At 35.8% G+C, this 12,893-nt stretch overlaps 1 protein-coding gene across 1 annotated transcript in view; it reads right to left on the reverse strand.

The window, feature by feature from the left end:
* Positions 1-12,893, reverse strand: part of ATRNL1 (attractin like 1) — a gene marked incomplete at its 5' end in the record, with an annotated part of 477,341 nt that overhangs the window by 123,559 nt on the left and 340,889 nt on the right. Inside the window, 1 exon segment of the mRNA XM_032694659.1 lies at positions 6,321-6,428. Coding sequence (XP_032550550.1) covers positions 6,321-6,428 — 108 coding nt within the window.

Genomic DNA, 12,893 nt, shown 5'->3' on the forward strand with positions numbered 1-12,893 from the left:
GGAGGTAGTGCAAACCAAACAATGCTGCTTTGGGGTAAATGTTTTTCTCTAGTGGAATAACCACCAAATGCGAATTTTGCGTACGGTATAACATCCCTTGCACATGGTATCACAAAAGAATATCCAAGATGAATCAATCAATTGGAAAGACTATTTGAAAGTAGGATTTAAAATACAGTGACTGAATAGTTTAGGAGAAAGTCTTCAACACGAACAGGACTGAAGGAGTGGGCAAAGAAGGCAGTGAGCCATCAAGGTCGAAGTGAAGCACAAGATAATGGAGTTCTTGAGGCAGTGGACAGCAAATTTAACATGATCTTTGAGTAATACAGAAAAGCAGAAAATGTGATCCAATATAGATTCTTCTCCTCATGTCAGGTGTATCATCTAACTACAATTTTCTGAGATCTAGTAGTCTAGGATGCACAGATTTTGAAAGGCTATAAAATGGTAATGCACTGGTTAAGACAAAAATAATTACATCATTAATACAGACTTCAAGAAGAATATTGAAGATATTCCAGAATGGATGGAGATCATGTTTGGCAGGCCTACAGTCAGGGAGAGACTGGGGTCAGAGATGACTTAACAGTTTCTGATCTTGCAAGAAAACTGAGGACATAAGTCAGTGAATATAACAGCAAAAGTGAAAAGAAGGGTCATAAATATTCAGTAACAGAAAACTAACACTGCAATGAAGGTAATTAAAGTGTTCAAACAACAGAAATGGAATGTTTTCAGAGAATATGAAGAAGGAAGAACTAGGTAGCAATCAGAATAGTAATAAAGACAGAGCTGAAAGGAGGTAGCTAATGCAGCTATGGTACATGGTACCTGAGAAATGTTTGTCCATACTGTTCTAAAAAGCTTCCAAAAAGAAATTCCATCACCTCCCCAGGTAATTGCTTTCAGTGATTCAGCTTTAGTATGAGAAGCTTTCCCTGATACCTTCCTAAACCTTCCCTACTACAATTTAAGTCCATTACACCTTTGATGCCTGCAGTGCACGCCAAGGAGATTGTTGCCCTCCTGATTGCCACTAACCTTTTGCATATTTGGGAGTTATTATTCTGACTCCTTTCAACAGTCTACTCCAATTTTCTTGACTTTTCGTTGTAGTTCTATTTTCTAAGTCTCTGATTGCTCACATTGTTCTCATCTAGATTCTCTCTCCTCTGGTCCTTCTCGAGCTACAGCATATAGCTCAAGGCTCTAGCATGACTTTTAAGTAAGCAAGACATGCAAGTATAATGGTCTTTGATTGTTCCTATTGATAAATACATATTGCTTTTATGGTCACTGGAAACAAGCTGACCATTCTAGGGACAATTGCATCATTATCTTAAATAAATTATTACTTTTTTTACAAGAGGAGAGAAGTTACCCTCTGATACTGAGACTAAAATTAGGAACTGAGAATATCATGTGGCAATCTGATGACCTGTACCAAAGAGTTGGAAAGAGTCTGTTCCTTGACATGAGACATTATGTCATCAATATAATGCAGGTGCAATCCTGATGAAATATATAACTAGTTTCTTTTTGCACAAAATAATGAAGTATGCTTAGATTGCATTTTCAAAAATTATTCACTTTGGTTTATTCAAATTATTCAAGAAAATGAACCCACCTTAACTGGTTTTATTTGTGAACCAAGCTAAAAAGTCTCTTTATTGGCAGAAGAAGCCAGCAACACAGCTTAATATATACTTCAATTACTTAAATTCCACAGACTCCTAGTACAGGATTTTAATGTGTTTTGGTAAGTCACTCTCATTTCCAATAGCCATTGTTTGTATAACAATAGCTGCTGGTGTCAATGCACAGCTTCCAATTTTTTTACTCAAATAAATGAAAAAGAATGGCTGATCTTTGCTTCATACATATCAAAAGTGCCTGAAATTCAAAACTCATTTAATGTATCATAGATATTACTTACTAGAGAATATGACTTGCTAGAGAAACAAACCTAGATTTTTTTGAAATTCAAAAATCTTGACATCATCTTACCTTGTCAGAAGCAGAGAAAAGTCTAATAACTGTAACAATTCTAGGGGAAAAGCAGTAACTTGATGTGAAAATTATTGAAAGATTTACTGCGTGTTTTTCTGCAGAACTAATTATGAAAGAACATTGATTTGTAAAAAAAAAAAAAAAAAGACATCCAAGTAATACTGTAAAGATATCAAATGGATGATCATCATAAAATAAATCTGCATTTGGTTCTTCGTTCTTATGCAGGCAATGACACATCCATCTTCACTCAACAGATGTAGAACAGTAGATGCTGCTGTCCAGAGACTCAGCATGACATCCATTAGAGTTTACAGCAGTGCCTACCTTATCTTGCAGGCCTAAAGAAATAATCTGACCCTGCTTAAAAAAAAAAAAAAAAAGCCCATGGGCTCTGAATGAACAGAAAAATACCCAGAAAATTATGCAAAGAGGACAGAAAAAACCATTTGTATTACTTTTCACTTAACATATAGATTAACTAGAATGACTGTCAGCAGCACAGTAGAAGGAACTCTTCAAAAGTGATTTACATTTTGAAGAGAAAAAAATTTTGCCTAAAGGAGGCTTAAAATATGAAGATAGCCTAAATGATTTAGCTATTGGTATATACTGAAAAGTAAAAAGCAACCAGGTCGGAAAAATGGCTTAGATGTCTGGAAAAAAGAAATGAAAGGAATAAAAAAACATTTTAACACTGAGGGCACTGAGGGTCAAGAAGCTCAGCAATGAGTATCTATTGATCTATGATGCTATTTTGATTTTTTATGATTCTGGTACTGAAAAAAATTATGGTGGTATTACAAAACAGCAAATATTCTCAGACCCTCTGGACAGGGTGTTTCTGCTGTTTTCTTGCTCTGCCCTTAACAGTTTATATGCTCTGTGCAACTGCTAACAAGGGAATCTCAGGAATTCTTTCTCTTTTATCTTCCCCTGGGACACCGGCAACTTCACTATAGCTATGCTTGACTGTTCCCCTTTTGGGATCTAGAGGGCCACTGCCTTCCAGAATTCCCTTACCCTCCTCCAGAAGAGGATCTTTAGACTGTTCTTATTCTTGCCAAGAGTGAGGAGGAAGACTGAGGGGTGGCCTGACTCCAGCCTCACCTTGCATTGTAAAAGCTCACATGGATTTCATCACTTCTAACTAGGGAAATGGCAATCATACCGGAAGCAGATGAAGATGCAAATCAGGGCTAGCATGGGTTAAATATGATAATTTGTACAAGATTAACCTCATGAATATCATGACACAGCGGGAGTGGGCATTGCTTAGTAGATTTAAAATTAAGATACCAACACGGTATCAATATCATTAGCAAGGTAGTGGTTGATGTGATACCAGGAGAGAAGGTGGGCAAAGGAAGAACCAAGTTTGATTTCTTCTCTGTTAAGTTTAAACTGACAATAAGACATTTAATAGTTGTTGTAAAGACAGCACGACAGAATGGATGATAAGATGAGACTTGCTAATGTCAGAAAGGTGGCCTGAGGAGGAAAAGACTGATGAATGTTATTGTTTAAATAAGTAAAACAAAGGCTATTGAGAATGCCTAAAATCCTACTCAGACAGCAGGAAACAGGAGCAATATTATGCTGTTTAAAGTTTTTTAAAGGTGTTAATATCAAGATACTGTCATTTTGTTGGCAAAACATTAAGATAGACTGGCTGATAGAGACTCCAAAATTCAATTCTGTTCTGTAGTGTTTTCAGGATTTTATTTAATCAGTTGCAAATTGCTGCTAACTGGAAATAGACCCAAATATTATCAGTTGTATTGTAAGTATCTAAATTAGGTAACCATTCTAAGTACTATGCATACTCTTGGGGTTTTTTTATGCTTTCTGAACAACAGGTAAAAAGTGCCTTATAACAGCAAACTAAATCTCTCCAGTGAAAGAGCTGCTATGACTATTTACAAATAAAAGCAAAATATAAAATAAAAGTTAACCAAACAGCATACTGGAATTACCAGTCACAGGAATACTGACGTACCAGACCATCAGTATTAACGCAGAACACCAGCTGTACAAAACCACCATCATGCAAGTCAGATGACATTAATGAACAGCAGCCTTATTGTGCAGCTGAATGGGAGACTTGCAGTAATGTCTGGAAGAGTTCAATGACATTACACTGTGCCTAAAGGACCCACAGATCAATACAATGTCACTGGAAGTGTTGGAGTTATTACAATGTCAATAAAAGTATAACAACAGTGTCCAAAGTATCAGTGAGTAACACACGATGTCAATAAAAGTGTGAGGTGAGGGAATGCAATGCACCATGAGTAAAATTGGAGACCCTGGTATATCAGTGCAAGATCTGCGCAATGCCAGCAGAACATTTTGAAGAGATTTACTGTATATTCTCATTTTTTACCAAAATATCTCTAACTTTAAACCTCCCAAAGGATATTAGATATGATAGAATTAAAATTATTTTAACTTAATACAACAAAATGAGGTTTACAGGTATTTGATACTATTCTATTCCTTAAGCACTGCATCCTGGAAATATATGTGTGACCTGAATTCCCCTCAGTCCAAAAGAGCAGAATATGAAGAACAGAACAGCAACTACAACTTTTAGTGTCCTTTCACAAATTGACAATAGACTGGGACCAGAAGCTTAATATAGTTCCTTTTTTTTTACAGAATATATACTAAAGGACAATCAATACTCTGAATCCTCAGCACAGTGCTTTGTTTGGATATAGATCAGTATATTATAATTCTGAGGAAACTTTGAATGGACTTCATTCTGTGTATAACTATATATTAATTAGGAAAAAACCACTATGGATGCTGAATTCTAAATAATTACTGGAAAATGCTAGGCTAGGAAGAAAAAGCTAATAAAAACTGTAAAATATAATTAAAATATTTTAGCATCTACCTCTTTTAGTGCTAAGTAAAAGACATGAGAAAGAAAATGTGGCAATTAAATTGTGATGTTTACTTCTAAAGTTTAATTAAATAATCAGTATGTACAGAATTAGAGTTTGGATGCCTCAGCTTCCACTCAATGCCTCCCATTGAAAAGACAACAGAGAAAATGTTCCCAGATACTAGTTTGTAGAAACAATGAAATCACATTTTAATAAAGTTAACTTTTAACTGCTGTGTAATGTGCCCTCAGCCTGGGGAGCTGGAGAGGTCTTCTCTTTCAAGATAAGAGGAGACAGAAGTATGGTCACATTGGTGAAGAATGTGAGAGTTCTTCTTCAAAGAGATATGTAATTTTTATTCACTAGCTATTCCAAATATTTAAATTATGACAGTAAGAACAATTGTGATTGTTTCCTGCACAGTAGCAGGACAGAGCATATCAGTTTGACAAGTAGTCAAGATTTGATTCTTTCTTTCTGGTATGAATCTGTTTTTCACATTGCTTTCTTCTCCATGAACCTTAGAGATTTGATAAACTGTATTTAATCTTCCATTGAGATAGGCTATTGAGAAAAGCAAGAGAAACTTTGAATTTAAGAAGAATTAGCAGCAATGAAGAGTACAATCTTGAAAGATTTCAGAGCTATCACACGTCATTCCCAGGTCCAACCATAAATGGGATAAAGTAATAACTGTAAACACAGTCTGGTAAATAAAATTAAAGGAATAGAGGATTCTGATCTACCAAAAGCCCAGCCTAGATTAGATATCCATTATTATCCACAAATTGTAATTTTCCCTCTATTTTCAGGAAAACTTCCAGAATCCATTTTATGCATCATTACACCATTCCAATATCATATTGCTTTGCATATTATTATTTCTTTTCCAGTGTTCTACAATTGCAATAAAAGATTGCAGTAATGTAGCCATTACCTACAAAAAAAACTATGTGGTATATTCTGTATGCTTTAAACCTGTGCATATAAAACACAACACTGAAATTCAACTCACAGCTGCTTTATTTATTTATTTGTTTGTTTGCTGTAATGTCTGTTAATTAAGATAGATGCTAACTAGGTGGCACTGTGTGCTTGAAGGACCGAGAGTGACATTTTTTCCCTCCTTAATGCCTGCATCTTGCATTCCTTCAGCTCACATCCATCAGGAAAGGACTGCCAGGTGAGCTGACTGTCACTCCAGACCAGGCTAATAGATTCTCCAGTGGCTTTTGTTACAGCTCATGTCATGCTATTAAAACTCTGTGCCTTGAAAATGACATAACATACGTAGCCGAGACTTGTCAGCTCCAGGTAATCAGATGCTGCTTGGTTTCAGAAGCAGATGCAGATGAGACTGGCAATATAAATATGCAAATCACAATGGTCCCTTGTCAGCACCACTGTTCCTACCTCTAATGGCCCTCGTAGAAAGTCTGTTTGCTCAGCTCCTACTTCCAGTGCTACATCGACAGAAGCAAAGGGGCGGCTGGCCATCTGCTGTCGCTCCCGCATAAGTTGCTGATGAGGAAAAAATGATGTTTTAACAAAACATTAAAAAATGCACCAGATATTAGTCTGCCCTACTATACCTCCCATTAAAACATAAGAATGCAAATAGCATGCAAATAGTCATATTTGTAACATCAAAGTGAGAAAGTTATACTAAATCATCATCATCTATATTTACTTGAGAACGGAGCACAGAAGGCTATGATGGCTACAAATGGTATTTCAGCTTGAACTCTGACAAAATCTCCAAATAAAAGCTTCCCTAACTGACTGTTCTCTCTAAACAACTTTGCTATTCGTGCAAGTGGCAAGCAAATATGGGAAATGGTTGGTAAAAATAGTTGAAATCTAATTCCAATGATAATGCAAGCATTAGAACACCTGCCAAGAACAAGTCCACTTGGCCTTCAAATGTTCATATTTCACAACTAAGCCAGATGGAGTTAATAGTGTCAGGACTCAATTTTACACAGTATCTTTTCTGCAGCTACTTTTATATAAGGAATAACATGTCAGGATTGGGAAGGCTGCAACACTGTATTAAGAATAAACTCAGTTATGCTCAGAGAGCTTGTATAATCTCTTCCAATCATACCAGTGCGCACAGAATTCCCTAGCAAAACCACAAAGTTAACTCATATTTCTTCCTCAATCTGTAATTATAATGCTTATTAAAGCATGATGTATAAAAATGATGGCCAGCACTAGATATTACAGATCTTACTTCACTGGTTCAGTGCAACTAATAAAAGCATTATTAAATATTTAAGGTGAATGAGTCGTGCAATCCAAGTCGTGTATTCCTTCAGCTGAACAGGATGTCACAGCATCTTGAAAAGACAAAATGATTGCAAAAATATTTTATTAGAAAAGATCTAAGTTTCATTTTCTTAGTGTTTTTCTCCCTTTTATATCTCTGGGAAGCTTAAAACATTAGAAGGTAGTATTTGAATGTAAATGACACTATCACTGTGACATACTGTTCATAAAAGCCTTTGAAAGAATAAAAGATATGCAAGCAAATATTTGCTGGCAGCTTACTAATAAACACCCTTGATTTAAGGCCTGTTACAAAGCAACAAACTGGTTTTGTAATACTTCTCATGCATTTTGCCCTGACTTGCTTTCTAAGATTGTCTATAGTAATCTAAAGACGCACTCATAACGTTAAAATCAAACCAGTACAGTGGTCTCTCAGTGCATACCCAGTACATTCCTAAGTCCTGGTTTTATAACCATGCAGTGTGTTTGTCAGCAAGCACCTGCACAAATGGGCCCCCAGTATATCATACCAAGAGGGTAATCAATATGTCTGTGGGTGAAACTGCATGTTTTATATTGGGAATAAATAAAAGCCCAGTATGAATACCTAGATGGTTAAGAATTATGTTTCTATCCCTTCACTTTAAAATGAAAATGGTGGTCTCTGTCTAGGATTTACATCAGCACTGATTTTCATCAATACAATATACTAATAGATTTTACAGCCCAAAAAATACTGAGTCACTACATGCTAAAATTACTATATCTAGCTCTTTTTCTTCCTAAAATAACAAAAATTAAAGAAAACAGTGTTATTAGAGCAGTCGTGCCACATGGAACTCATTAGAGTATTGTAAGTCTGCAGAGCTATTGGTAAGTGCTTATTCTTTAACGGGAAACCAAACACTGTTTTAAACAAATAGAATTGCTTGAGGAAAGTACTTAAATGAACAGAGTAACCTACGACCCAAATGTGCAAACCATTATTTAAAAGGTTTACTTAATGTGAATCATAAAGATACGTATATTTGATATGTTCGCTGTTTTTTAAGGGTAGTAGGTTTCTTCAACTCTGCTCCTGGTCGGGCATCCAGTAAAACCTTTTCATTCACAAGACAGTCACTGTAATTTTGATGCTTTGTCATTTGGGAAGAGTACTACGAAGATTCTTAATTAGCTCAGTAAACAAGAATGAAAACTTTAAAATGTTCAGCTGCCCATAAAGCGCTGCTGAGTTTGGCAGCTGAGCACTTTCACATCAAAGATAAGTGCTCTGTTCAAAATAAAGCTGCTTTCTGTTCAGCATTTTAAAACTCCCTGTAAGGCGCAGAACAGGAAAATTGAGATGCAATGAAGAGAAATACAGGAAGCTATTATGATGCTTAAAATCAGTTTTGTGTCAGGAAAAGGTCACTACCTCCCACCATCTGCAACTGTCTGTATATCAAGACTGGGAAAAGACAAATTCCAGTTATAGAACATGTTGTGAGACAGATTATTGCATGGTGGGTCTCATTCAGGTGTGACATCATGTGCTCCACTTATGTGCTGTTTTCATGTAGCCCTTATGGTCATGGGGAATTCCTATAATTCACCCATAGGCCAAGAAACATGAAAATTCTCTGAACATGGGTACTATGAGAAGAGTGAAAAAGCTCCTCCTTGCCTTTTCAGCAGGCAAAGAGATAAAAAAAAAAAACAAAACCACAAAAAAACCCACAGAACTGAGGCAGAATAAATACGAGATAGCGGAAAGTGGAACTATAATGCTGTTACTTCTACACTCATGTCAAAAAAAAGTACTGCATTTAAAAATCATAGAAACAAAAATAAATACATACTTTTTCAGGAATTAGGGATATTTGCTTGGAGACATAATATAGATAGATATTATTAATATGTAATATTTGAATATTTTTTCCCAAATTTAATTTGTAACATTCAGAATGCAGGCGCACGTCTAAGTATTCACTTAAAAGTATGGGAAATTATAAACACTATTTTCTCAGTGCAGGCAGTTCCACAGCGTCAGGACCGAGAAATTAAATAAGCATTTATTTGACTGAGCAGACAACTGATTTCGAGTTCTACCATAATTTAAATTTCATTAAGTAGAAGATTATTGACAAGATTAATTTTTTAAGCATCTCTATTATTTTGCAGCAATTTCAAGGTATTAATTTCTATCCTATTAAAGAGTTTTTTCTTTCAAAGTGTAGAAATTATAGCTGTCATCAGTGAAGAACAGTAAGATGTTAGGATACTATAAATTAGGTCAATTTCTCACTCAACACCCATATAATTTGAAAAAATTCTTAAACCCCAACAATTTTGGCATAAACTAGTTCCATATCATGGAATATATATTTTACCTGTTTCTCTATGCACATGTAGACATCTTAGATTATGGTAATTTTGAGTTTTGGTGAGCTAGTCAAATAAGTACCTTTGAAATAGGACCTGCTTTCCCACCTAGAAGTAGATCACAAGAAAGTTTTTGCCTAGGTATGCAATTCAATTTTACTATTGATCAAAAAAATTCTCATGAGGGATAATACTCCTCAATGCAATTTGGAGTAAATGAAAATGTTCCATAGTATTTTGTATAAGCTTCTATAAGGAAATGTTCTTATTTAAGTAGAAATGTTTTGATTTTTTTTCTTTTGGTTGATAACATTCAGACTTGCTTTCAAAATATTTTAATGCCCACATTGTATTAATATACAATAAAACACTCAATGTAAAATATATATTATAGTAATTTAACAGTAACAGAATACAATATTCCAGCAATCTCGGGTTGATGTGTTTCAAATGTTTTGTATTTTCGGAATTTCCCTTCTCCTTCCCTTCTCCTTCCCCTTCCCTTCTCCTTCCCTTCTCCTTCCCTTTTCTTTCCTTCTCTTCCCTTTTCTTTCCTTCTCTTCCCTTTTCTTTCCTTCTCTTCCCTTTTCTTTCTTTCTCTTCCTTTTTCTTTTCTTTCTTTCTTTTTTTTTTTTTTAAGACTTGGTCTCTCAAATTGAATTCAATACTGTTCTTCTGACTAGCACTGCTTTTTTTACGCTATTCTCTTCACCTTCCAGTGGAACTGCCCTGGAAAAGCCCTAATTCGAAAAATCTAATAAAGTGCAAGAGACATTAGGAACTAGACAGGTATACTTTCTCTTTGTTATACAGTAACAGACATTCTTGAGAGACTGATAGATTGGGATAGCTGAAAAGGATGAGGCCATTTTAGTGCCATAATAGGACGAACAGAAAAATCCTTTAAAAGATCTTTCTGTTGCTGTTTGGCACCTCTAATAGGCTGCTTTAGCCCAGTGGCAAGCAAGGTACATGCTGAAGTGTGCCATGAAGGATGCACAGACAAGAGTGTATGCCCAAGTTCATAGGGAGCTCGACGACTAGGGTGGGGATAAGAAGTGGTAAACACCAGCGAAAATGTTCAGGAGACTTCTGACTGCCAAAAAGAAGAGTTTTCCTTTTGGCTTTTCAGAGTCAGGCAGTCTCAATACATTATCCCAGAAATAAGAAATGATATGGCAGTCGAGAGGTGCCTGTTATTTTAATAAGAGCAACAACTGCCTAGATGTCCTAGCTTTTCTTCCTTCACATCTTAGATGTGTTTGGTTTTTCCCTAGATCAGATCACTATTAATAATGTACCAGGACACATCCATGCATTTGCCGAGGTGAGTATTCAAAACCACGAAGGATAGCAATTCTGCATCTCTCTGGAAAGTGCTGTCTAGTCCAGTGTTGCATGACCCTCCTTGTGACAAGGATTTTCCAAATGTCTCATTTGAAATTCCTGTTCTGCTTAATCATCCCCGAGTTCTGAATTTTCTGCAGTTGCAAGTTGGTCTCCTCCTTTCCTGTTTCTATGCTGTCAACTGCTGAAGTAAGTAACATCAAAAGGCTACAAGAGAAGCATTAACAACACCATGCACTAAATCTGAGTTTTAGAGGAAAAGTATTGCAATGAGAAAAAAATGCCAAAACCTCATGGCGTTGACTAATTTCTGATCACACTGTATTCGACAAGCTCCAAACTTAAAAAATTAAAAATGTATGTAAGTGGGCAGCCCTGCAAAACCAGAGCCTCCGTAGGAAATGCAATTCAGCCACTCATTGCATATTCTTGAGGGTTCTTACTGACATATCAAATCAACAGAAGTAACTTATATGGGCTTATATGACTACACAGATCTGAGTGGATCACAGGCATTTTAATTAGAAACACAATTTAATTCCCTTCAAAAATATTAAATTCTCATTTTCAAACTGAATTATATATAGTGATATTTCAGTGAAGCTCTGATTATTCACTTTAATTTGCAGAAGACAAAGCTTGCCTTCTCTGTAACCTTTCTTACTGTAACTCTTGGTGTTACAAATATCTTCAGATTAAATTGTCTATTTACACAGCCGTAAAGGAGAGCAATTTCTCATTTACATGTTGAATAACCTATTTGACTTAATTAATTCCCAAATCAGCTGCTTTCACTGGAAAGGCATATCATAGTCATTAAACTATTTTGTTGGATTTTAGGTGATATAAGCTCACCATTCCACGATTGCAAGAGATACAGTGGTTTTAAGAGATGAATAAAAGTTGGCATAGGAAACCAAGCAGCAGGAATAGCCATAGTTATGACAGTAGTCTGACAATCTGGATTCATTCATCCTCTCCGTCATGAACTTCCTAAATAATCATTTCCCTCTGCCTCATTTCCCACTCTGCTAAGTGGAAAGTGCCCTGACACAAGAGTGCATTCAGGTAGGCAATGAGATATTACAATGATGGACATAGTATAACATGCTATTTGCACTGCAAAACAATCTATGGAAACTTCCTAAGATATCAGGGCCTATTCCATGTCACTTTCTTTGAAAATTGCCTGAAGAAAAAGTGCGCTCAGGCATGTGCAAAGGTCTGTCATGGGAAAAAATGAGAGGAGTTATACTTCTTGTCCTAGCTTTATACTGAATAAAATGAAGGGTTATTTAAACTAGACATAGCCCAGCAAACAACAGCTAAGACATACTTAAAATATAGTGTACACATCCCCCCAAAAATAACAGTTCCAAAAGGTCAAGTTTTTATGTATCCTTTTGGAAACCAAATACCAGTCGTCTGCAATTTCCCTTGAACAATCAAAATGAGAAAAAAAGGTGAGCCCTGAAAAGGTCATTTCACTGCTAGATCCACGGAACAGATATTTAATGTATTGCACATTAGCAAGAAAAGAACAAAATATGAATCTACAGTGACTTCAAGTTTTGGAACTTTTTGATTCTGGAGTAGAATTCCCATCCGTAATACTCCAAGTATGAAAAGCTGCCTATTACAAGCTGCTATTATTACAATGGAAATGGCACCCTGGGGGTGATGCTTATTTACCAGTAATTTACAGGGGATCACGTTACAATAAAGTTGTGATTGATCCTTCGTATTTTTTGCCTAAAGATTAATTTAGCACAGGAAGATTTTTTGGGTGCTAAGAATCAATAATAAGCTCAAAATTCAATTCACTGCTTTAAAATTTAAGAACCGCTATACAAGACCAAATCCTATTATCTCTTTCACTTTGATCACTGTGAATCCATGTTGCACATCTACACAGTTCTGTAAAGAGGTACTTAAGTCTCTCCGTAGGCCTTGCTAACCCAAGAATTGTACTCTTATTCCTAATCAAGTGGGTTATCCTTT

This window comes from Chiroxiphia lanceolata, chromosome 8 (genome assembly GCF_009829145.1).
Source record: "Chiroxiphia lanceolata isolate bChiLan1 chromosome 8, bChiLan1.pri, whole genome shotgun sequence".
In the NCBI taxonomy this organism is placed as follows: domain Eukaryota; kingdom Metazoa; phylum Chordata; class Aves; order Passeriformes; family Pipridae; genus Chiroxiphia; species Chiroxiphia lanceolata.